The sequence below is a fragment of the Physella acuta genome, unplaced genomic scaffold (assembly GCF_028476545.2).
Source record: "Physella acuta isolate Inbredline_101_S28 unplaced genomic scaffold, ASM2847654v3 ptg000620l, whole genome shotgun sequence".
In the NCBI taxonomy this organism is placed as follows: Eukaryota; Metazoa; Mollusca; class Gastropoda; family Physidae; genus Physella; species Physella acuta.
The window spans coordinates 242,460-269,970 of NW_026732139.1; the positions used below are offsets into that span (position 1 = coordinate 242,460).

Sequence of the window (27,511 nt, forward strand, 5' to 3'; positions counted from 1 at the left end):
ACAGAAACTAGACTACCCATCAGCCAGACTGTTCACAACCTACCCAGCATACAGCCTATTCATCAGCCAAACCATTTAGCAGCAAGACTACCCAGACACCACACTACCCATTAGCCAGACTGCTTACATCCTACCCAGCACACAGCCTATTCAGCCACTAAACTTCTCATCTGTCAGGCTACCTAGCATACAGCCAATTCAGCCACCAAACTACTCATCAGCCAGAAAACCCATCACTCCACACACACCATGAAACAAAACCCACTGTGACCCCTCCCCCCCCCCCCAGCTCAGCTACAGTTGTGTTTGTGTGACATTGTGTTGGTCGCGGTTTTTGTAAAGACCAGCCAGAGCCACCGCCCATCTCCGTGACGCTACCGGAGCCTCTACACTTACGTAATGAATTGGGTATGACGCAGTAATCTCACGCATTAGGGGTATGTGGCCAGACGGTGGGGCTCGGGATTAGCGCTAGAATTTCAGACAGAGATACGTCTGGGGGTGGGGGATTCACACATGTAAACCAAAAATACATCGAGCTTTCTGGTACTCTAGTTAAAGACTTTACACTTTTTTGTATAATTAGAGCTGGATTTTTAAATTTAAAAATTTTAATACGTTTTTTTCCCTCACATTTTTGTAAACATATATGATCATAACACTGAACTGGGAGTTTTTCTTTTTGTTCCATCACTTTTGTCTAAATCCGATTTTTTTGCATTATATTTTGGGAAACAAAAAAACAAACAAAAAAAAAACAAAAAAAAAACAACAAAAAACCACAAAGCAAATTTTTGTCGTCACTACATCGTCACGAAAATAAAAGCAAAGAAATGTGGGGGAATTATCGAAATCGCGCGCTAAAGTATTGATGTTTAAATATTTTTTTTCTTCTCCTAGACGTGTAATTTTTGGCGTCACCTTGTTCGCTTTTGTGTTACTATTTTTACCACCGGCTCGTGAGGACTAATATAGATTTATATTTATTTTAGCATGGAAAACGCGCAAAACATTAAACGAAACTCTCTCAAAGGTCATGAATTAAAAAAATGAAAAGGAAGAGTAAAGTTATAATCGGATGTCCACAAATGGGGCCTCAGAATATATTTTGAAGTTCTCTGCACGTGCAAGTTTTATAACATATATTCTTATTATATTAAATTCCCAAGCTTTTTTTTTATGGTAAAAAAATCTGTAGTGCTAAACAGACCACCCCCCCACCACAAAAAAAAATCAAAAAAAAAAAAAAAAAAAAAAAAAACGCACGTGTTTTTTTTTTTAAATTAATACTGATCGGGTCTCTCTCAGCAAACAATGAAAAATGAATGTTACAGAGAAATACTGGCTGATATCTAGAAGTATTGAGATGCAATTTTATAAAGCTGAATCATCATCATTATCATCATTCCCGCGGAACCATTTACGTTATGGTGCATTGGGTCACAATCCCATGTTTCCATCCTACTCGGTTTAGGGAGATTCCTCCAAGTTTGGCCCACGACATAAAGAACAGTTAACCCAAATTTTGTAGTGTCTGATTAGAGTAGCTTCCCTTCCTAATTCCTTCCCCCCTCTCCCCTTTTGTCATTGTGACATTTTTCAAAAAGAATGTCGTAAATTTAATTAGCTCAAACATCCTAAATTTCACTCCAATTTGTTAGCAACAGAGTTAAAAATGGATCGAATTAGATTACTTCTAGGGGTGACAGCATCGTAATTAAATTGATAACTAAATTCCGCAGCCATAATGTTCACAAACTATGTACGCTTTTTCAAATGGGTTTTAGGTTTTTGAGGGAGTTACGTTGTAAAATGAGTCGGTAGAACAGTAAGTAAAGTGACATGTATGTAGGTAGGGCCTGGTACAGGGTATGGCGTGTGAAAGCTGCTTAACTACTGTGTTACTGATGGGAAAGTTACTTAAACTATTTGCTTATCTCGTGGTCATTACTTAGATCATTGAAATATTGTCGTGAACATTACTGGATTTGTTACAGATGTTATAGCTACTTGAACAAATGCAATACAGGTGTGATAGCTATTTAAATAATTGTGTTACAAATGTGATAGCTACTTGAACAAATGTGTTACACATGTGATAGCTACTTGAACAAATGTGTTACACATGTGATAGCTACTTAAACAAATGTGTTACATAATTCCTTCCATCTCCTTTCGAGGCTTTGTCTGTCGTAATAAACTTGTCGCAGCGTGTCAGCTAATCTCCTGGACTTGGCATAATTTAAACATGTCCAAGTTTCTTAAAACACGGCCAGTTAAGACTTAACATAAAGTATTTATAGTATTGCCAGTAAAACACGCACTATGTATAGCATGACAAGTAAAACATACACTGTGTATAGCATGGCCAGTTAAAGCATACACTATGTATAGTATGGCCAGTGAAACATACGCTGTGTATAGCTTGGCCAATGAAGTCATATGCTACACTATGTACAGCATGGCCAATTAAAACACACGCAGTGTATAGAATGGCCAGTATAACATACACTGTATATAGCATAACCAATGAAGACATACCACACCATGTATAACGCAACGGAAGCGAACAATGAAGCGATACAATTCACTTTATATTCAATTTATAATCTGACACGGTCTCACACCAACCAGCCTAGACTAAACCCGCGGCCGTTGTCACACCACCCTCCCCCACCCTCACATACTTACCCAGGGTGGTTCCCCCCCCCCCAAATACCCAGGGTGGTTCCCCCCCCCCCCCAAATACCCAGGGTGGTTCCCCCCCCCCCAAATACCCAGGGTGGTTCCCCCCCCCCAAATACCCAGGGTGGTTCCCCCCCCCCCCAAATACTTGAAACCCATAGTTTTCCCAAACACTTAAGATCCCCGGTCTCTTCCCCCCCCCCCTTTACCACTCTAGACATTGTGCGCTCCTGTTTGCATTAAGGTGAGCAGTCTATCCTCACTTGAGCGACGAGCCTCTTACCTCCCAAACCCCTAACTCCCGCACCCTCTAATTCCAGAACCCCCTAAATCTCGAACCCCCTAACTCTCAAACGCCCTAACTCCCAAACCCCGTATCTCCCGAACCCCCTAACTCTCGAACCCCCTAACTCCTGAACACCTAAACTGTCAAACGCCCTAAATCCACAACGCCCTAACTCCCTAACTCCCGAACCACTAACCCCCTAACTCTCGAACCCCCTAACTCCCGAACCCCCCTAACTCTCAAACGCCCTAACTCCTGAACATCTCAACTCAATTTAATTTACAAAATCACAAGCAACTGATAAAAACACTAATTTATTTTGAAGTAATATAAAGCTAATCAGGATTAATAAAACAATAAGGAATGTTATTAAGTGATTATATGAGTCATGTTTTTGGTAATGAACTAATTAATTATCCGATAATTATCTAATAATGTGTCCAGGCCTTGAACGATGTCACACCACCCCAGCCCCACAACCCTAGGCGTTAAATATTATCGAAAATTACTCGGGCTTTCTTACGTCAAAACAAGTTTCCAGTAGAACCAAGGTACCCATTAGACCCAAGGTACCCGCTACATAAGGTACCCAGTAGACCTAAGGTACCCACTAGACCTAAGGTAACCACTAGACCTAAGGTACCCACTAGACCTAAGGTACCCACTAGACCTAAGGTACCCACTAGAACAAAGGTACCCGCTAGACCTAAGGTACCCACTAGACCTAAGGTACCCGCTAGACCTAAGGTACCCACTAGAACTAAGGTACACACTAGACCTAAGGTACCCACTAGACCTAAGGTAACCACTAGACCTAAGGTACCCGCTAGATCTAAGGTACCATTTAGACCTTAGGTACCCACTAGACCTAAGGTACCCACTAGAACTAAGGTACACACTAGACCTAAGGTACCCACTAGACCTAAGGTACCCACTAGAACTAAGGTACACACTAGACCTAAGGTACCCACTAGACCTAAGGTAACCACTAGACCTAAGGTACCCGCTAGATCTAAGGTACCATTTAGACCTTAGGTACCCATTACTTCTCAGTTACCCACTAGACATGTTCCTCGTATAAATGAGCGACCGTAGAATATACTTTAACGGGGCTTAATTAAGCTTACAAAACTTTCTCATAGATTTCTTTAACACTGTGATGTAACCTTTTGACCTATTGCGCATGCTCCCATGTGTAAAGAGTAGACTGAAGCTTTGTTCAGTTGCTGTAGGTCATTGTGTCTTTAGTGTGTGATCTGTGTAGCACTCAAATAAGCCCATGAGTCTTTAGTGTGGGGTCTATGTAGCACTCGAATAAGCACATGAGTCTTTAGTGTGTGATCTATGTAGCACTCGAATAAGTGCATGAGTCTTTAGTGTGATCTGTGTAGCACTCGAGTAAGCCCATGAGTCTTTAATGTGTGATCTGTGTGATCTATGTAGCACTCGAGTAAGCTCATCAATTTGTTAGTGACTGGTTAAAGTCTCGGATTAATTTTTGTCGCCATATTTGTCATTGTCCCAATCGTCAATGTTCAGTAATAACCTGTGATTTGAATTGGTAAAGCTAAATAGTCTCGAGTTCGAACCCCCGGGCAGATGAGGCTCGATAGCTGGGGACAGCAACTCTTCTAGGAGATAAAACTCCAAAATCTAACAAGAACTGCCTTTTAGTTTGTTCTTGTTTGGATAAAGGCTATGGAATGTATTTTCTTTCAATAGAAATGGAGGAAATGTGTTGGAGAGTATTTTAAAATGTGTTCTCTACATTCTCGCTGTAAACACGTGTATTGATTGATAGACACACTCTGTAAAATATCGACAGTACAGCAAACACCGTCCCTGACTGGCTAATATATCGATAATATGATAAAGTAACATATAGACACAACAACACATAGATCAACATATATATCGACATAGATTAAACATACCGAGACACATTTTAGCATAGTCTTAAAGCCTTTAACAGTACAGTTTTATGTCTCGTTTGCTTATAAAGTTTAGTTACAAAACTTTTAACAACACGGATTTTGCTAAGAAAAATCCCCCCCCCCTATAAAGTTATCTTACAGCTGACTTCTAAGTTTTTTTTTAAAAAATCATCCTGGAGTTGACTTACATCATCTCTCAAGTCATGCCGGAGTTACGTACCTTATGGCAGAGTTACGTACCTTATGGCAGAGTTACGTACCTTATGGCAGAGTTACGTACCTTATGGCAGAGTTACGTACCTTATGGTAGAGTTACGTACCTTATGGCAGAGTTACGTACCTTATGGCAGAGTTACGTACCTTGGCAGAGTTACGTACCTTATGGCAGAGTTACGTACCTTATGGCAGGGTTACGTACCTTATGGCCGAGTTACGTACCTTATGGCCGAATTACGTACCTTATGGCAAAGTTACGTACCTTATGCCGGGGTTACGTACCTTATGGCAGAGTTACGTACCTTATGGCCGAGTTACGTACCTTATGGCAGAGTTACGTACCTTATGGCAGAGTTACGTACCTTATGGCAGAGTTACGTACCTTATGGCAGAGTTACGTACCTTATGGCAGAGTTACGTACCTTATGGCAGAGTTACGCACCTTATGGCAGAGTTACGTACCTTATGGCAGAGTTACGTACCTTATGGCAGAGTTACGTACCTTATGGCAGAGTTACGTACCTTATGGCAGAGTTACGTACCTTATGGCAGAGTTACGTACCTTATGGCCGAGTTACGTACCTTATGGCAGAGTTACGTACCTTATGGCCGAGTTACGTACCTTATGGCAGAGTTACGTACCTTATGGCAGAGTTACGTACCTTATGGCAGAGTTACGTACCTTATGGCAGAGTTACGTACCTTATGGCAGAGTTACGTACCTTATGGCAGAGGCAGCGAACACCTGGCCCTCCAGACCCGTGCTGAAAACGCAAATGGAAGCAACAACAACGAACAAATCTGGGGAGAGAGAGAGAGAGAAACAAGGGACGTAATGCAGGGGAGGGGAAGTAATTCTTATCTTATCTGCTGGGCGTATAATAATATGGAGTGATGCTGGTGGGGGGTAGAACGCGCTGGTACCAGGCTGAAAGTCTCGAGTTCGGATCCCTGGCTGGATTCTGTAGGACGTTGCTGGGCAAACGCAGAGCATGTAAGTGTTGCTAGTTGGTTGGAGAGTTCGGTTATCAGCTTGTATGAGCACAACCACTAGCCTAGGATCCGTGCTTTAGCGGCACTAACATCTGACAAATGTATGTGGCGACAGGTCAACTCTACTTCATCATCACCCACACGCTTTTCGTGACCAGTTCTGTAGATACCTGGCTAAGCGTGTGTTTAGGAGTATCAAATTGTAGAGAAATAAACACCATCATGATGTACGGATATAAAATATTAATCAACCATCAAGTTGTGTCTATAGATACAAAACATTACCTACAATAAAGTTGTGTCTATAGACACAAAAAGTTACCTATAATAAAGTTGTGTCTATAGACACAAAACGTTACCTATAATAAAGTTGTGTCTATAGACACAAAAGGTTACCTACAATAAAATTGTGTCTATAGACACAAAACATTACCTAAAATAATATTGTGTCTATAGACACAATAGGTTACCTATAATAGAGACAGGTTTCCTAGCAAACCATAAAGTTGTGTCTATAGTCACAAAACATTACTTATAATAAAGTTGTGTCTATAGACACAAAAGTTTACCTATAATAGAGATAGGTTTCCTAGCAAACCATAAAGTTGTGTCTATAGTCACAAAACATTACTTATAATAAAGTTGTGTCTATAGACACAAAAGTTTACCTATAATAGAGACAGGTTTCCTAGCAAACCATAAAGTTGTGTCTATAGTCACAAAACATTACTTATAATAAAGTTGTGTCTATAGACACAAAAGTTTACCTATAATAGAGATAGGTTTCCTAGCAAACCATAAAGTTGTGTCTATAGTCACAAAACATTACTTATAATAAAGTTGTGTCTATAGACACAAAAGTTTACCTATAATAGAGATAGGTTTCCTAGCAAACCATAAAGTTGTGTCTATAGTCACAAAACATTACTTATAATAAAGTTGTGTCTATAGACACAAAAGTTTACCTATAATAGAGATAGGTTTCCTAGCAAACCGCAGCCTTCCCCTCAAGCCCATGTACTTGCTGCGACAGCCAGCTGACCAGAGACGGATGACGTACTCCATTCCAAAGAAACACACCAAAAATATTTCCTGGGGAGCAAGGGGTATGGGGGGGGGGGAGGTTAGGGTTAGCATTATTGTACGTGTTAGACTGGGTAATGAGATCACACACTAACACACAGACACTAACACACTAACACACAGACACTAACACACTAACACACAGACACAAACACGCTAACACGCTATCAGACATCGACTACACTAACAGGCTATCAGACACCGACAATGATCAAATTAGAAGAGACATACTGACCACACTAACATAATGATCAAATTAGAAGAGACATACTGACCACACTAACAGTAATACTAACAAAGACATGTTGATAAGACTATCTAGGCACAAACCAGATACTAACGTCGACTGACAAGCTAGATACAAAGTAGGGTACTGACAAGACTTATACTAACGTAGACTGACAAAACTGATACTAACGTAGACTGACAAGCAAGACACAATTGCGACTACTGACAAGCCATATACTAACGTAGACTGACTAGCCATATATTAAAGTAGACTGACTAGCCATATACTCAAGTAGACTGACAAGCTAGACACTAAAGTAGACTGACAAGCGACTACTGACTAGCCATATACTCAAGTAGACTGACAAGCTAGACACAAAGTAGACAGACAAACTAGACATAACGTAGACTGATAACCTATTTTACAACTAAACAAAAAATAACTGAGACAAGCACTGAAAGGAATACCACTGAAATAATTAACTTTGGTCAACAGTTTAGGTTAAGGTCGACTTAAAAAAAACAAAAGACCATTTTCATTAAAATGTTAAACAAAAAAAAAAAAAAAAAAAAAAAAAAAAAAAAAAAAAAACCAACAAAACAACAAGAACGGAATCTCGAATATTCCGTGCGAATATTCAATTAGAATATAATGTGGTGGTTAAAGTTTACAAGATTCTTCTGTTACACATTTTTTATTTTAATTTTTTTAAAAGAAAATTGTATTTTAGCCTCGATAAATAAAAGTTAAACGTAAAGGATGCTGCATATTATATTACAAGGAAGGTTTAAAGTTTGTGTTTGTGGGAGGTTTGTTGAGGCAGATAGGTATATCAAATGTGGGCGGGGAGGGGGGTCTCAAGCAATCCCTGAAAATGTTATAAAACATTAACGGGGTAAGGCGTGGGTAAAACTATCCCATTGTTGTGCAATGTAATATATCCAGTATAATAGCAAACCTACCTTACATTATGTTATATACGAAGTACAGTCCCCAACCTACCATATACATTATGTTATATACCATATATAATCCCCAACTTACCATATACATTAATGTCCCAATGGCGAATTCTGTGTACTGTTCTATCGTTGAGAGGACACTGAAGATAAGGCAGATTAACACCATCATAAATCTGGGGATATAAATGGGGCAGATTAACACATTATAAATCTGGATATATAAATAATGCAGATTAACACCATTATAAATCTAGATATATAAATAAGGCAGGTTAATACCATTATATATCTGGATAAATAATCAGGTCAGATTAACACCATAATAAATCTGGATATATAAATAAAACATATTAAAACCATCATATATATATAGGGCAGATTAAAAATAAGTGATATAAATAATGCAGATTAAAAACCATTATAAATCTGGAAAAATAAACAGTGTTTCTTGCAGACTTTTTTCTCCGGCGAAGGGGGGTCACTTGATATTTTCGGGGTGGTGGGGGGGGGGGGGGCGGACAACAATTTCTATATAAATTCCATTGTGTTCGGGTGGGGGGGGGTAGACTTTCTTTGAGAGAGCGGAGCACCCCTCCCCCCCCCCCCCCGAAGAGATGCCTGGAAGAAACTCTGGAATTAAATAGGTCAGATTAACACCATAAAAAATATGGAGATATAAATAAAGCTAATTAAAACCACCATAAATCTAGAGATATATAGGGCAGATTTACTAATGCAAGTTATAAATTATGCAGATTAAAATACCATTAATTCAGAAAAATATTTTACACTTCAGTTGTCAAAATTTAGTTCCTTTCGGAAAACCATATAAAATCAATAGAATATCATTAACTCATTGTATAAATTAAATTCTTTTTGTATTTAAAAAGAAATGTTAGAGGAGGTTTAAGAGCTACCATTAAAAAAAACGATCAATTGTCCACTGATCCCATTTTAGTACAACTGATCTCAGCCACATTTGATCTAACTTCATTTTCTCTTTTGATTTAAAAAAAAAAAAAAACAATTTCGGAATCATGACGTCACGTCCTCCGTCCGACCAACAGACGGGAACAAACGAGGCGAAATAACAATATCAGACGACATCTCGCGAGATGAAACGACAATTTGTCGGGTCTTTCGAGCAGAAAAATTGGGACTTGTAGCCAGGAGCCAGTAGTTGACTTGCCAGATAGGACTGGGAGAAGCCAAACATAGGTGTGGACAAGTTAATGTAAAAATAGACGGCGGGTAATTCCATTCCGTGGAACGAAAAAAAAAAAAAACGTGTGTGATTTCATTAGCTGTAGGTGGTAGAACAAAGGTCAAGGGATGAGGGTGGGGGGGGGGGGGGGCGGTTTGTTGATGGGTCAAGGGTTAAGGGATCGGGATGGTCATTAGTTGGATGATAGGCTTTATCAAAGGATAAGGGAATGTGATTTTTAGGTTGTCGATTAAAAGTCGTAGAAGCGGGACTTTTTGGCTGGTCAGTCATGGGTTAAGGGTTTGGGATGGTTTGGATGGTAGGTCAAAGGGTAAGGAATTAAGATTTCTTAAGTGGTATATGGGAGACGGCGTGGTCGGGCGGAAGAGGTCCAAAGTCCTAAGATCGGACTCCGAAAAATCAAACAATTCTGTAAGATGGTATTTCAAAGGATGAGGAATTGGGACTAATAGGTGGTATTTCTAAGGATATTTAGTAAGTAAGGGTAAAGTGGTAGAGCTTTAAACAGAATGAAACAATGTGAGAAACCTAGGTTTTTCAAGGCTGTGGTAGACGGCTCACCCAACATGCAGAGTGGAAAGAAATTACCCACACACACACACACACACTCACACACACACATATATATATATATATATACATACATATATATATATATATATACATGTATATATATATATATATATATATATATATATATATATATATATATATATATATATATATATATATATATATATATATATATATATATTCATTTTTATGAGCATTTCTGAGAAATTTCTTAATGTCATCAGCGATTAACTACTAAAATTCTCCCATTAATAGCGCATTTATAAATTTTTGAATCGATTAATTTTCTCTAGACAAAAAAGCTGAAGTAAAACACAACTAACCGGAAATGAGTTTCTAATTCTCGTTTCTCCAAGTGTATGAAGCCATTAAGCGTTAAAAAAGAAGGATGAAACGCGCATCGATCATTGGTTTATCTTGTCTGTGTGACGTCACGTCACGCGCTGGTAAACCCATGCTGCCAATCCAATCAGCTGATTGGATGTAAAGACATGCTGAAGATGGCGCCACTCGGAGATGTAATTTAAGCATCTATGGTGGATTAGGTGGCTGGGGGGTGGGGTGGGGGGTGGGGGAGGGGGGAAGGGGGGTAGTGGAACTGGAGGTGAAAGTAGAAGAATGGGGGGGTCCAATATTGATAGATTCACAGACGTCAATGACTCGTTGACATTGGTGACGACATACTGCTAAGTTTTGTCACATTCAGTTTGAAGCATACACAACATATGACGTAATAGAGTAGGAGTGAGTCATATTTTGACTCATGTTGGGGAAACTCACGCGGTTGGGCGTGGTGTTGACCACACTACCCGTTGTACTGGCCTGTATGTAGAGGTCAGATGAACTCGATTTCATCTGCTCCATGTGTCTTGGGCATCAATGAAAAAGATGATGATGATGATGAATATTTTGACTACCAACACGTAGATAGGCCACACACTGACAGATAAACATTGACAGACCCACACACTGGCAGACCCACACATGGACAGACCCACACACTGACAGACCCACACATAGACAGACCCACACATAGACAGACCCACACATTGACAGACCCACACATTGACAGACCCACACACTGACAGACCCACACACTGACAGACCCACACATTTACAGACCGATACACTGGCAGACCCACCCATTACCCGACCAACATCAGCGGTGACCTTACCATCACCTAGTTTCAAAATCTCCTCCCCCTCCCCCCATCAACCAAATTACCCAAACACCCTGCCGACTAAAAGCCTACCAGATCCACACCGAACCGTCCCCTACTCTCACAAATTTCCGCACACCACGGAAATGGTTGTTAATTCACGCCCCGTCCTACAACGCCAGCGGAAAATGCGTGAATTAATACAATCCCACCATGCATTATCACGTAATGAGTTGTGTGAATTGAATTTTGACGCCAGTTATGCCCCGCGAGAGAGGTGAATTAAAGGCAAACCTTTAAAGGATTTTTTTTCGTCCCCCCTAAAATTTGAAACACAGGCCGGTAAAATCAATTTTGAAAGATAAGGGATAGAAATAAGCGTTTGGCCTTGGAGATATTCTCCAACTTGGGGTCGCTGTTTATTTTTTTGGGGTGTGTGTTTGTGAGGGGGAGGGGGTGTTGTGAACTAAAATGTCAGGTTTTAATATGTTAACATATATTTTCTTCATAAGCATCATCAAGCAACATAGACACTGTGCAAACACTTTCTGTAAAATTTTAAACAAAAAAAAATATAAAAAAAATGTTTGAACTGACCCCAATTTATTTTCTCTCTCAGAAACTCTATTGACAAAGGTTTTGTTTGAAATAATTGCATTCAGAAAAAAAATACATTTGTTTGATTTTATACAAATGTAAGAGAAATTATCAATCTGGACAATAGATAACACGCTAACATCAAATCTAATTTTAGTTTTCTATTGCTTAGCCGGGTCATTTGTGACATAACTGAAATGTAAAAAATTACTTCAAGCTTGCTTTATTTTATCTTTACCCGTTTTACAATTTATTATTCACATTTGTTTAAAATATTGAATTTCTATTTTTTTTCTTCCAATTTTGAATATGTAACTAGAGATTTAGCATTATCTCCCCTCTCCGCTTTATTTATAGCGTTGTTTCGTCTCCAGGGTTACGTAAGATGCTACGTTCGTCTGCTTCAATACAGGCGATCAAATTGATTCGTTGAAACCTTGCATTTCAGTTTAATATGTCACACTCAACCTCTCCTTTCTAGAAGTTTAAATAGAACATTCAATATGGCGATATCTATAAGACACTGGTGTTAGTGGGTGGAACAGTGGATGCTATCTGGTATGTTGGTGGAAGAGTGGATGTTGACTTTGGTGTATGTGGGTGGAAGAGTGGATGTTTACTTTGGTGTATGTGGGTGGAAGAGTGGATGTTGACTGGTGTATGTTCGTGGAAGAGTGAATGTTGACTTTGGTGTATGTGGGTGGAAGGGTGGATACTAACTTTGGTGTATGTGGGTGGAAGAGTGGATGTTAACTTTGGTGTATGTGGGTGGAAGAGTGGATGTTAACTTTGGTGTATGTGGGTGGAAGAGTGGATGTTGACTGGTGTATGTTCGTGGAAGAGTGAATGTTGACTTTGGTGTATGTGGGTGGAAGGGTGGATGTTAACTTTGGTGGAAGAGTGGATACTAACTTTGGTGTATGTGGGTGGAAGAGTGGATGTTAACTTTGGTGTATGTGGGTGGAAGAGTGGATGTTAACTTTGGTGTATGTGGATGGAAGAGTGAATGTTGACTTTGGTGTATGTGGGTGGAAGGGTGGATGCTTACTTTGGTGTATGTGGGTGGAAGAGTGGATGCTTACTTTGGTGTATGTGAGTGGAAGGGTGTATGCTAACTGGTGTATGTGGGTGGAAGGGTGTATGCTAACTGGTGTATGTGGGTGGAAGGGTGGATGCTAACTGGTGTATGTGGGTGGAAGGGTGGATGCTAACTGGTGTATGTGAGTGGAAGGGTGTATGCTAACTGGTGTATGTGGGTGGAAGGGTGTATGCTAACTGGTGTATGTGGGTGGAAGGGTGGATGCTAACTGGTGTATGTGAGTGGAAGGGTGTATGCTAACTGGTGTATGTGGGTGGAAGGGTGTATGCTAACTGGTGTATGTGGGTGGAAGGGTGGATGCTAACTGGTGTATGTGGGTGGAAGGGTGGATGCTAACTGGTGTATGTGGGTGGAAGGGTGGATGCTAACTGGTGTATGTGGGTGGAAGGGTGTATGCTAACTGGTGTATGTGGGTGGAAGGGTGTATGCTAACTGGTGTATGTGGGTGGAAGGGTGTATGCTAACTGGTGTATGTGGGTGGAAAAGTGGATGCTTACTTTGGTGGAAGAGTGGATGTTACCTTTGGTGTATATTGGTGGAAGAGTGGATGCTAACTTTGTTGTATGTCAGTTGTCATCTGATGCTCTTCGTGTATAGGAAAATGTTTAGTCACATACGACTCCGTAATATGAATTCCTGACAATATGTCTCGCTAAACGCTTCACAAAGAACATCGACATGTCAGTATATTTACACTGACCTCTCCCTCAAATCTCATATCACAGACCAGCCTGTAACAACATAACATTGACCACTCGTGACGTCACACTGCCGATAACGTCACCTCACACCAGACTCCCACCGAACGGATCCCGCCACTTTTAGCACCGGCAGCGACATTTACCAAAAGCCGGAAGCCGGCGTTGTGTTGACCGACGACCTACGCGGATCAAGACCGACAACTCGCGTTTTAAAAACCCCACAGTGACAGCGTCTAACCAACGAGGGGCTGGCTGGTAGCATGCGCTTGTTTCATCTGTACACATTAATGGGAGACAAGCGACATGATTATTGTTTAATCTTTTAATCGGGCCAGGGGAGACAAGAGGGGGAAAATATTGGGCGGTGTCAATAGAACGGCATGATCGGGAGAGATATAACTTCAGGGGGGGGGGGGAGGGAGTGATGGATTATAGGATTGGTTGTTGGATGTCAGGGGATGTTGGATGAGACGGGTTGTTGGACGAGGGGGGGGGTTGTTGGATAAGAGAGGTTGTTGGAAAGGGGTTTGTTGAACGAGGGGGGGGGGGGTTGTTGAATAAAAGAGGTTGTTGGAGAGGGTTTTTTCGATGAGAGGTGTTGCTGGATGAGAGGGGTAGTTGGATGACAGAGGTCACGATGAACCAGCCTTGTCCATTGTAGGGAGTTAGCTGTTGGGTGATCTAAAAATATACGTGTGACCTTCAAGGGAATGTGACATTAAATGTGACTACAAGGGAATGTGAGATTAGCTGAGACTACAAGAGAATGTGACATTGTGACTGCAAGGGAATGTGACATTGGGTGTGATTACGAGGGAATGTGACATTGTGACTACAAGGGGATGTGACGATAGGTGTGACTACAAGGGAATGTGACAATAGGTGTGACTACAAGGGAATGTGACATTAAGGTGTTACTACAAGGGAATGTGACATTGTGTGTGACTACAAGAGAATGTGACATTGTGACTACAAGGGAATGTGACATGGGTGTGACTACAAGGGAATGTGACATTTGGTGTGACCACAAGGGAATGTGACATTAAGGTGTGACTACAAGGGAATGTGACAGAATAACCAGAATACCGATATCGCCTGCTGAAAATATCGATAGCAGACACAGATAAAAACAAGCGTCTGGAGCCAGCTAACGATAATTGAGCGTCCGGTAACTCACACATTTGTATTTGAGGAACGACTCGTACAAATTGTGACAAATTACTTGCTATTACAAGACGGGGGGACATGAGACCGGGGGGGGGGGGGTCCGGGGGAGATAGCATTGACAAGGGGAGCAGACAAATTGAAGAATTTCGTTAAACTTATTGTCTGGTTGATATATTAGGAAGTTAGTTGAACTTCTAAAAGCGGTTGATATATTAGTTTTAGTTAAGCTTCTAATACGGCTGATATGGTTGATATATTAGGAAGTTAGTTGAACTTCTAATCCGGTAGATATATTTGTTTTAGTTAAGCTTCTAATGCGGTTAATATTGGAAGATAGTTAAGCTTCTAATCCGGTTGATATATTAGGAAGTGAGTTAAATTAAGCTTCTAATGCGTTTGATTAAATAAATAAATAGATATATTGGAAGTTAGTTAAAATTTTAGTTAAGTTGAGGATGCCACACTATATTTATTTTAGACCTTTCCAAATAAATTTGAAACTTCAAATTATTATCAGACCGTATTCATTTGTTTGGACCGCTCGTACATTGTACATTAGCTGGCTTATATCAGGCAAGATTTCTTTAAACGTCTCTATTCGTTTAGGGCCATCCATTTTTATTTTGACAATCCTACTCGGATTAGATCGTCTTCACTAGCTAGACTTAGACCGTCCAAATAGAAATAACTCAGTTTATTAAATGTGACGGTCAAGCCTACACCAAGCTCGACCAATCAAATGTGTTGTGGCCGTCCATACATACTGATTGCCATGTACTCAATCATATCTTGCATGCAACTTTTACGATCATATGAATCTGACCTGTGACCTTTAACCCACCTGACCTTACATACGATACGCGCGTCCATTGTGTGAGGGGCGAGAGCGGCACGTCATCGAGCACACTGGTCACGTGACCACACGATACCCCCTTCCCCCCACCCCCTGGCGTGAGTTATGAGACACCACCCAAGGTCCCGGACGCTACAAGAACACAGGGGAGCTAACCCGCCTCTCTTGTTTGCCGCGTATCCTCGCCAGAGTTACCCTCAATTATTGTCATCACGTGAGTACTGACAGCGGGGAGAGGGGGGGGGGGGGATGGGCTAATGGTTATGATTAGGTTCAGATGGGAGGGTTTAACGCTAGTCATCACGTGACCTGCTGGTCTGCTACCCGTCTAATGGACGGCTGGCTGGTCGTCTGGTGTTGGGGGCTGTTGTTATGAGTGGTCTGTGTCAGCGGGAAAAAAAACAACATTTTATTAGCCATCTCGCCTTGTTTTCTTTTTTGGTTAGATCCCAAACGTTAGCGTCTCACACCAACAAGTTAGATCTAAAACATGAGCATCCCGCACTCATTGAGAAAATCCAATACATCTCGCATTCTTCGGATAGATCCAATACGCCCCACATTTTTTAGATAGATCCAATACACCTCGCAAGTCTTTGGATAGATCCAATACACCTCGCAAGTCTTTGGATAGATCCAATACATTAGCATCTCGCACTCTTTGGATAGATCCAATACATCTCGCGCTGTTTAGTCGAACTAATTATACCTCGCAAGTCTTTGGATAGGTCCATTACACCTCACACACTTTGGATAAATCCGATGCATCTCGCACTCTATGGTAGATCCAATTCATTAGCATCTCGTACTCGTTAGTAAGATCCAAGATATTAGCATCTCTCATCCTCAAGTTAGATCCAATACTTTAGCATCTCAGATCCTGAAGTTAGATATTAGCATCTCACATCCTGAAGTTAGATCCAATATATTAACATCTCAAATCCTGAAGTTAGATCCAATATATTAGCATCTCAAATCCTGAAGTAAGATCCCAAAATACAATAATGGAAGTTTAAAATTGGCCTAGCAGAAAAAGATTATTTGACCTATGACCTTTATTCTGGCTTTTGCAAGTCGTGTGTGCATTGAAAAAGACTAAGTGCTAATAAACTGGATTTTATTGAAAAAGTTATCAATCAAAATGTCAATATTGCAGACTTAATAAGTTCCGTGTGTTGCCGGAGTTAAAGACTGCTTAGATAAAACATCAGCTTATACCGTAACATTAGCCTATACTGTAACATTAGCCTATACTACCGTCACTTGTAACATTATAATATACTGCCGTCATTTGTAACATTAGTCTATACTGTCGTCATTTGTAACATTAGACTATATTGCCATAATTTGTAACATTAGACTATACTGCCATAATTTGTAACATTAGTCTATACTGCCGCCTCTGGTAACATTAGACTATACTGCCGCCTCTGGTAACATTAGACTATACTGCCGCCTCTGGTAACATTAGACTATACTGTCGCCTCTGGTAACATTAGACTATACTGCCGCCTCTGGTAACATTAGACTATACTGTCGCCTCTGGTAACATTAGACTATACTGCCGCCTCTGGTAACATTAGACTATACTGCCGCCTCTGGTAACATTAGACTATACTGTCGCCTCTGGTAACATTAGACTATACTGCCGCCTCTGGTAACATTAGACTATACTGCCGCCTCTGGTAACATTAGACTATACTGTCGCCTCTGGTAACATTAGACTATACTGCCGCCTCTGGTAACATTAGACTATACTGCCGCCTCTGGTAACATTTTCAGAAAATGTAAAAAAATTCTGTGCTACTTTTTTATGCCTACTACTTGTGAATTCTCAAGCATTCTTCTGGATATTTTCACACTTTTTGGGCGTAATATAAAGAAAAACGTGTTCCATTTTAGCACTTGAATATCGATGCATCTAATATTAACAATAATGGACAGAGCTAAGCGAACGAAATCGGCCTGTTAATAAAAAATAACCAAACAAGTTTTTTATCTAGCTGGAAATGATAAAAAAATGCAAAGATTTTGAAACTTCAATTTGCAGAATTCTGGCGATAGTAACATATTTTTGAACGGAAAATGTGTCACTTGTCCAAACTAATATATTAAAAAGTTCTACTAAATATACCCCGATGACGTCATTATAATCTGTGTAGGTCGTCACCAACCCAGCTACAAGCACCGAACCCGCAGACGAGGGCCGAGACGCGGCACTTTGAGTTGATTAGCGCCGGCAGGGGGCTTATGCGGGCCACTAACAAACCGGCGGGCTTGTTTAGCCTCGGCCCCGCTGGTAGCTCTTCACAGACGTGATTAAAGACGGGCTCAGTGCGCCGCTGCTAGTACGCACAGTAGTGCGGGGGATCTTGTGGGTAAAAGTGCGTTTGGGTAGACTTGACGTGTGCACCGTTTTGGTGTAAAGTGCGGTAAGATTTTCTTTGTGATTTGCCGTAGCCAAATACTCATACATCGGGTTTCATAGTAATGATACTTTAACCCTTACAGCTATTGTTAGAATTGGATGTTGCTAAAACTATAACGTGCTAAATCTAGTGTTAGAAATGGTGGGTTAAGAATAATGTTAGGTTTATGGAATGTTGGAGAGTTTAATTACAATAGCAGTAGTTGGAATCAGAGGCGTAGCGATGGGGGGGGGGGGGCAGGGGGGGTACATATGTCCCCGGGCGCCGACCTTAGGGGGCGCCATAATGGGTTGTAAAAACAAATTAAAATGTCATTTTAGGTGCATTTTTGCATTATAAATAGTTTGAAAGGGGGGGGGGGGTGCAAATCGAAAGTTTTAGAGAGGGGTGGGAGGGGGTGCAAATCGAAAGTATGAGGGGGGGGGGGGTGCAAATTAAAAATTTGCTACCGAGGGAGGCGCCAAATTGAAAGTTTGTCCCCGGGCGCCAGGAAGGGTCGCTACGCCTCTGGCTGGAATGTGTAGGTACAGCGAATCTAAACGACCAGTACCGAAATGATCGAGGTTAGATCCGCGATGTGAAGTAACGTAAATCTTTTCTATCGTGTACGAACTAAGGCAAGATTAGAAGCTCTTTACACAAAGATCCAACACCATAGCTGGTGTTATACACCGACCACCGACCGAACACACACATGTTTGGAAAAGCCTATTATGTCACATTAGGGATACTCTACTAACAATTTATAGCGACATAATTTGACGAAACAACAACTACAGAACAACACCAACAACACCAACAAAAAAGCACCAGCTTGAGAAAAAAATACAAATAATTTTCCGACATTCATCCACCAGTAACAGCAGCCAGTTTCTCGTAATGCCTATAATGCTGTAAGCTACGTTTCCTGCTGCTAATAGTCAACAGTCAACTGGCATCACTTTCTTATGTCAATGCTATCCCTATTCCTAGCTGGAACCTTAGCCTCCACGGTAACACACGTGAATATAATATCACAACTACCCCCCCCCCCCCAGATTAAAAAACTCTAGTACTAAACCTACCACTTTAAACTGATAATATTCATCCCAATGAAAACCAAATGTAGAATACATTCCACTTCCGGTTACCGGAAATTGATGAAAATTTGATATAATACTTATATATGAAATTCATCAACATAGCTGTAACGGTACTTAAGTTATAGGGTTCTCATACAGACATACATACACATACATACATACACACACAGAGATAGGGACCAAATTGCAAAACTATGTTTTTCCAACTCAGGGAGACGTAAAACGTCGAGATTTGTGAAAATCTCGATTTCAATTTTTCGCATGATTACAGTACTTCCTCAATAGGCCTACTTCGTATACGAGAAAGTAAAAGCAACAACGTTAAAAAACAACAACATTAAAAAACCAATAACACCAAAAAAACCAACAAAGTTGAAAACCCAACAATTAACTTCTAATGAAAGCCAAAACACACCCTTCACCAGCCCGAAACGTAACGGAGCACCGGATTAATAGCCCAGTTATTTACCTCGCGACCGGAGCTCGATTGATGACCGCATCACGTGACCCCAGAGCTCCAACTTCACTGGTCATTATTTAACTGTCTGTTCCGCCATGTTTTAGACTTTATTTGTTGTGTTGTGGGGGGGGGGGGGGGAGGGGGAGAACAGGAGCCTGGCCCCACGGTGGGATTGGTGGCCTCGTGGGGATGGGCCACATTTTTTTTCATTTGGGCCAATGGGGTTGGGAAACTATTTTGAATGTAGTCTGGCCACATCTTCCATCTTGGCCAATGGAGTTGGCTAAAATATTCTGATATAGTTTGGCCAATTTTTCAAGTACTTTTTAGAAATCATCCCCGGATTTTGCCATACCTTCCAACATGTTTGGAACAAAATCTACAAATGGACACCAGCGAGAAAAGTCTCAAAGGTATTTGAGAGGTGTATAAATTCATTTAAAAATCATGCACAGCGTAGTTACAATTAATATGGTTATAAAATCCTGTCTCTCTGGTTTTTTTCGGACTTTACTAAAGATTGGATGTATTTGATGTTTATAATATTTTCGGTAACTAAATAAAAATTTTAAAAAAAGCAAAAACAATCTGGGTTTCACGTGTAATGGCGACATAAACAATGGCATCCTGCTATTGGATAGGCCGCCATTGATTTTATTGTACACATTGTAAGCTAAAAATAGAAAACTAGGTCATGGGGTTTTAAATTTGCATTGTCATTTAAAAACTTGATCTGCAAAGTTTTGTAAACAAATAGTTATCGATCACTAAGTTACTGTACAGCCAATCAATATTTGTCTTACGAAAGTGAAACATCCGGTTATAACTTAGGCTTGATGAAAATAAATAGAAATGTAGCCTTAAACTCAACAAATTATTTTCAAGTTCTCTGAATTTGCAACTTTTATAGCATTTATTCTAAAAATATAAAATTTCTAAATTAATTTTAGGCTTAAGTTTTTTTTTTTTTAATTTTTTTTTTTACGGTCTAAATCTAAAAAGCACGTTTTTATTCCATGTCAACAACATTATGGAAGGAATCTCGTCAACTCGCTCGCCTCCATTAGTTTAGTGTAGTTTGGCCAAACTTTTAATGTGTATTTGCCATAGTTTAAAATGGGCGTTGGTAAAATACCGCAAGATGTTTTGACCGTACATTTCTCAGAATAAAAGTAAAAATGTGTTACAAATCCACTTCCAAATACAGAATATTTTTGTTTTATTGACGTGACGTTTTTTGAACCCCCTCCCCACCTCTGCTTCGTCACACACCATCCCAAAATAAAGCCCCCCCCCCATTCCTAGAAGTGTGACGTCATCTATAGATAGCCAATCACGTGATGGCAGACGAAGTTAAACTGTCTTAAAATATTTTAATACGGTGTTGCCTAGGTGTTTAGCTTGGTGTTCAAGTGTTCAGATGATGCTGAAATCAATATTTAACAGAATTGAGCGTTTAACTGTACCGGATGTTTAACGGAATGTAAAGTTAACTGAATGTTCAACTGAATGTTTAACTGAATGCTCAACTGAATGTTTAACTGAATGCTCAACTGAATGTTTAACTGAATGTTTAACTGGACGTAAAGTTAACTGAAATCTAGACCGATTGTTAAACAGAGTGGCTCACGCTGAAACAAAAGTGGGAGGAATGAATGACGAAACGGGAGAAAGAACAAAAGGAGAGAAGGGGCGGGTAATGAGATAAAACCTTTGGCATTTGATCCACGGTAGAGCAGGACAAGGGGGAGGGGGGGGGGGAAAGGCAACGTTGGCTACCAGAGGTGACTTTTACAAATGACTTTTACAAATGACTTTAAGACCCTGTGTTAAGATCTTGTGTAATGCAGGTCTTGTTGGAACATGATAGAGACAGATAGCCAATGTTGGAACATGATAGAGAGACAGATAGCCAATGTTGGAACATGATAGAGACAGATAGCCAATGTTGGAACATGATAGCGACAGATAGCCAATGTTGGAACATGATAGAGAAACAGATAGCCAATGTTGGAACATGATAGCGACAGATAGCCAATGTTGGAACATGATAGAGAGACAGATAGCCAATGTTGGAACATGATAGAGACAGATAGCCAATGTTGGAACATGATAGCGACAGATAGCCAATGTTGGAACATGATAGAGAGACAGATAGCCAATGTTGGAACATGATAGAGAGACAGATAGCCAATGTTGGAACATGATAGAGACAGATAGCCAATGTTGGAACATGATAGAGACAGATAGCCATAGTTGGAACATGATAGAGAGACAGATAGCCAATGTTGGAACATGATAGAGACAGATAGCCAATGTTGGAACATGATAGAGAGACAGATAGCCAATGTTGGAACATGATAGAGACAGATAGCCAATGTTGGAACATGATAGAGAGACAGATAGCCAATGTTGGAACATGATAGAGAGACAGATAGCCAATGTTGGAACATGATAGAGACAGATAGCCAATGTTGGAACATGATAGAGACAGATAGCCAATGTTGGAACATGATAGAGACAGATAGCCAATGTTGGAACATGATAGAGACAGATAGCCAATGTTGGAACATGAGAGAGACAGATAGCCAATGTTGGAACATGATACAGAGACAGATAGCCAATGTTGGAACATGATAGAGAGACAGATAGCCAATGTTGGAACATGATAGAGACAGATAGCCAATGTTGGAACATGATATAGAGACAGATAGCCAATGTTGGAACATGATAGAGAGACAGATAGCCAATGTTGGAACATGATAGAGACAGATAGCCAATGTTGGAACATGATAATGAGACAGATAGCCAAGATGTTGTAGAGAGGAAGGAATAGATTTTTTTTCAATAGATTTTCTGCAATGTGATATTGTTAGTAAGGAATAAAGAGAATTTTTCTATTTGATTTTGTTAGTAAAGAATATAGAGAATTTTTCTGTGTGACATTGTTAGTAAGGAATAAAGAGAATTTTTTTATGTGATATTGTTAGTAAGGTTTAGATTTCTTGAAATAGAAAAAGGTTTTGTTTTCTGTAGTTAGGTACATAATGAAATACGATCAAATACCTAAACTCACATCAATTACTATATTTAAAATCATAACTGCTTTCAGATAATGTCAAGAAGGTTGGCACAGAGAAGATAGAATCATCTCGATTAATTGATGAACAGAGGTAGTGAGACCCCATTCCAGGTGCGTGGGTGTGGGTTGTGAAAGACTGGCGATAGGGACGGGGGTTAAAATTTGGTTTAAATTGCGTAATTTTTTGTATAGACAACCAGTTAATCTTTTTTGCTATGTATTTCTATTCTGTGTTAAACTATTCCAGCCGTTTAACAAAATCTTGTCGTGGACATTTTACCAATTCAGTAACTATAAAATTGTGTGTGCAATCTTTACTTAGAAAAGTTTTGTTCCCCTAGGCTAGCTAGGATCCGAACCTCGAACAGTAGGCTGAGAATGTTTTTTGACGGCAGCGGCTGTCGCTCCGTGAGTAGTAAATCAGCGCAAGACCAGGTGTGTTGACGGCAAGGAATGTTGTACCATGATGTAGGTCACGTGGGATGTTGTACCATGGTGTAGGTCACGTGGGATGTTGTACCATGGTGTAGGTCACGTGGGATGTTGTACCATGGTGTAGGTCACGTGGGATGTTGTAAAATGATGTAGGTCACGTGGGATGCTGTACCATGGTGTAGGTCACGTGGGATGTTGTAAAATGATGTAGGTCACGTGGGATGCTGTACCACGGTGTAGGTCACGTGGGATGCTGTACCATGGTGTAGGTCACGTGGTATGTTGTACCATGGTGTAGGTCACGTGGTATGTTGTACCATGGTGTAGGTCACGTGGTATGTTGTACCATGGTGTAGGTCACGTGGTATGTTGTACCATGGTGTGGTCACGTGGGATGTTGTACCATGGTGTAGGTCACGTGGGATGTTGTACCATGGTGTAGGTCATGTGGGATGTTGTACCATGGTGTAGGTCACGTGGGATGTTGTACCATGGTGTAGGTCATGTGGGATGTACCATGGTGTAGGTCACGTGGGATGTTGTAAAATGATGTAGGTCACGTGGGATGTTGTACCATGGTGTAGGTCATGTGGGATGTTGTACCATGGTGTAGATCATGTGGGATGTTGTACCATGGTGTAGGTCACGTGGGATGTACCATGGTGTAGGTCACGTGGGATGTTGTACCATGGTGTAGGTCACGTGGGATGTTGTACCATGGTGTAGGTCACGTGGGATGTTGTACCATGGTGTAGGTCATGTGGGGTGTTGTACCATGGTGTAGGTCACGTGGGATATTGTACCATGGTGTAAGTCACGTGGGATGTACCATGGTGTAGGTCACGTGGGATGTTGTACAATGGTGTAGGTCATGTGGGATGTTGTACCATGGTGTAGGTCATGTGGGATGTTGTACCATGGTGTAGGTCACGTGGGATGTTGTACCATGGTGTAAGTCACGTGGGATGTACCATGGTGTAGGTCACGTGGGATGTTGTACCATGGTGTAGGTCACGTGGGATGTTGTACCATGGTGTAGGTCACGTGGGATGTTGTACCATGGTGTAGGTCATGTGGGATGTTGTACCATGGTGTAGGTCATGTGGGATGTTGTACCATGGTGTAAGTCACGTGGGATGTACCATGCTGTAGGTCACGTGGGATGTTGTACCATGGTGTAGGTCACGTGGGATGTTGTACCATGGTGTAGGTCACGTGGGATGTTGTACCATGGTGTAGGTCATGTGGGGTGTTGTACCATGGTGTAGGTCACGTGGGATATTGTACCATGGTGTAAGTCACGTGGGATGTACCATGGTGTAGGTCACGTGGGATGTTGTACAATGGTGTAGGTCATGTGGGATGTTGTACCATGGTGTAGGTCACGTGGGATGTTGTACCATGGTGTAAGTCACGTGGGATGTACCATGGTGTAGGTCACGTGGGATGTTGTACCGTGGTGTAGGTCACGTGGGATGTAGTACCGTGGTGTAGGTCACGTGGGATGTTGTACCATGATGTGAGTCACGTGGGATGTTGTACCATGGTGTAGGTCACGTGGGATGTTGTACCATGGTGTAGGTCACGTGGGATGTTGTACCATGGTGTAGGTCACGTGGGATGTTGTACCATGGTGTAGGTCACGTGGGATGTTGTACCATGGTGTAGGTCACGTGGGATGTTGTACCATGGTGTAGGTCACGTGGGATGTTGTACCATGGTGTAGGTCACGTGGGATGTTGTATCATTGTGTAGGTCACGTGGGATGTTGTATCATGGTGTAGGTCACGTGGAATGTTGTACCATGGTGTAGGTCACGTGGGATTTTGTACCGTGGTGTAGGTCACGTGGGATCTTGTACCATGGTGTAGATATGTGAGATGTTGTAGGAGAGGGCACACGACACACCGAGGTCACGTGCACTGCTCACCACAGATGCGCACAGGTCGATCTCCACCCACCGCGCGTGTTGCCTCATCACGTGATAGGATCACCTCCTGACCTTCACCCACGCCGTATGTTACATCATCACGTGACACCTGAGATATGCCAGGTAGGAAACGCGAGCAGAAGGTAAAATACAAGGTGGCGGCAATACGCAGCACGTGAGAAAACTCGTGAGCCGGGCTTAGGGCACCGTCAAAACTAGTGCCAGATGTACCTACCCAACTCGTGAGCTTAGGGTACCTACAACACTAGAGCAAGATGTACCTACCAAGCTAGCACTCTTTAGTTGTCTTGGGTCAGCACGCACACGTTTTCACTTCCATTATACAATCGAACATAGATCTACAAATCGACCTACCTGTTCATGCGTCATCAAAACTAAACAAAAGTGAGAAGCAAGTTTTAAAAACTGAATGAGCTGAAACTGACGGCACCTGCGGTATAAAGCTACAGATCTAGCACCCCCCCCCCCCCACACACCACCAAATAAGTTTGATATAACTATAACAACAACAGATTACTTAGAACATGCGTAAATTCTACAGTGACTTCCCCTGAATAAAATCTCGCGGGACGGCGATGTTGTACATGAGATTAAAAAACAAAACAGCATGGAGCTTCTCGTAAGGTAGTGTGAATAAAGAATGTACAGTGGACATCTTTTAGTCATCAAAAAGCCATTAAACTTAAGCTTAACTTTTTTTTTCAAAGTATAGGGCTGTATAATGATATAGAACACTTTCCCGCCATTAGACTTAAAACAAAGACACCGTTAGACAGTGTAAGACACTACTATACTTAAAGGCTTGAAATGGCCACAGTGAGAACATCAATACATATAAATAAAAAGATCTGACTTACACTGTGAAATGATATATAAAGCACTTCCAGCCCGTGGGTCGCTCCAGGAAGTTGTAGATCCTCCCCTGCACGGAGGTCTTGGCGTGCAGACGGGAGGAGACGATCTTGCTCTCTAGCATCTTGTTGTAGGTCCGGTCCACCGTGGCGTTCAACCCCCGGGCCTCGATCGAGGGCGGGTACGTGCACGAGGACGAGGGCGAGTACTCGACCTCCAGCGAGTGGGAAAACATGCCTGGGTAGCCGTTCTTGGTCGACTTGCTCCGCTTGAGCAGCCGCTTGATGTTAACGCGGGTGCTCGGGGCGGCCGGCGCCTCGGGGGTGCTGGGGGAAAGCCGGTACTGCTTGCGGCTGCTGGCCTCCTCGTCCTCCCCGCCCTTGCCGCCGAAGCTGCTGTTGCTGTCGCCATCCCTCCGGTCGTCGGCGTCGCCCTGGGCTCGGCCCACGGAGAGCATCATGCGAGACGAGGCATCGTCCGACTCGGGTCTGGCGCTCATCCTGCCCAGGTCCCGACTGGGGGTGGGGTAGATGACGTCATCTGGGGCACAAAACTCAGGCCAGTTGGGCCCATGGTTAGGTCACGTAGAAGGTATGGGAATATTTTTATTTAAATAAACACGAAAAAAATGTATCCTTACACAGCTGATACTCAAGAATTTCTCAAAATCCTTCTAATCCAACATTTGATGGAAAAAAGCTTAGAAATGTTCGTCACAACCTTCAGGCAAAACTCCAGACTTGTGGTAGCTAGCACACACTGCACAGTTTTTATTTGTTTGGTACACAGCTTTATGGTCCAAAACTATGCGAAGTAGCTTAGCCAACCCCTTCCCATCACTGTCCATAAAACGTGACGTTAAGTCTATTATCCATAAACGTGAAGTCGAGATAGACTGGCTATCCACAGGCGTGATGTTTAGATAGACTGGCTATCCACACACCTGAGGTCTAGATACACTGGCTATCCACAAACATGAGATCGAGATAGACTGGCTATCCACACACTTGAGGTCTAGATAGACTGGCTATCCACACACGTGATGTTTAGATAGACTGGCTATCCACGCACTTGAGGTCTAGATAGACTGGCTATCCACAAACGTTGTGAGGTCAAGAGTTGACTGGACAGCAGGCATCAACATCGTCACACGGAGTTCTGAAAAAAAAAACAAATAATTAAAATGTGCAGTTAAAATGGCAAAGTCCAAACCGGCAATTACGTTTTGATTTATCGATGTCTTTCACTCAACTCAGAAGGCGGACAGATACGCGGAATACAAATACTCGCATTGTTTGTTTTTTTCTTGGCATTGTAAGGAACAATTGAACAGCAGACTTCTTAACCCGCATACACAGACACATACACACACACGGACACACACACACACGTACACACACACGTACACACACACAAGCGTATACACACATGGACACCTACATACACACACACGTACA

At 41.5% G+C, this 27,511-nt stretch overlaps 1 protein-coding gene across 1 annotated transcript in view; it reads right to left on the minus strand.

The window, feature by feature from the left end:
- LOC131947996 (potassium voltage-gated channel subfamily KQT member 1) overlaps positions 1–26,662 on the minus strand; it is a 50,117-nt gene extending 23,455 nt beyond the window's left edge. The window contains exons 1-4 of the mRNA XM_059309438.1: positions 26,060–26,662; positions 8,471–8,561; positions 7,080–7,206; positions 5,844–5,922 (exon numbers count right to left, since the gene is read on the minus strand). Of these exons, the coding sequence (XP_059165421.1) occupies positions 5,844–5,922; positions 7,080–7,206; positions 8,471–8,561; positions 26,060–26,553 (791 nt within the window). The 5' untranslated portion in view covers positions 26,554–26,662. The remainder of the gene's footprint in view (positions 1–5,843; positions 5,923–7,079; positions 7,207–8,470; positions 8,562–26,059) is intronic.
- Positions 26,663–27,511: the final 849 nt, after the last annotated feature.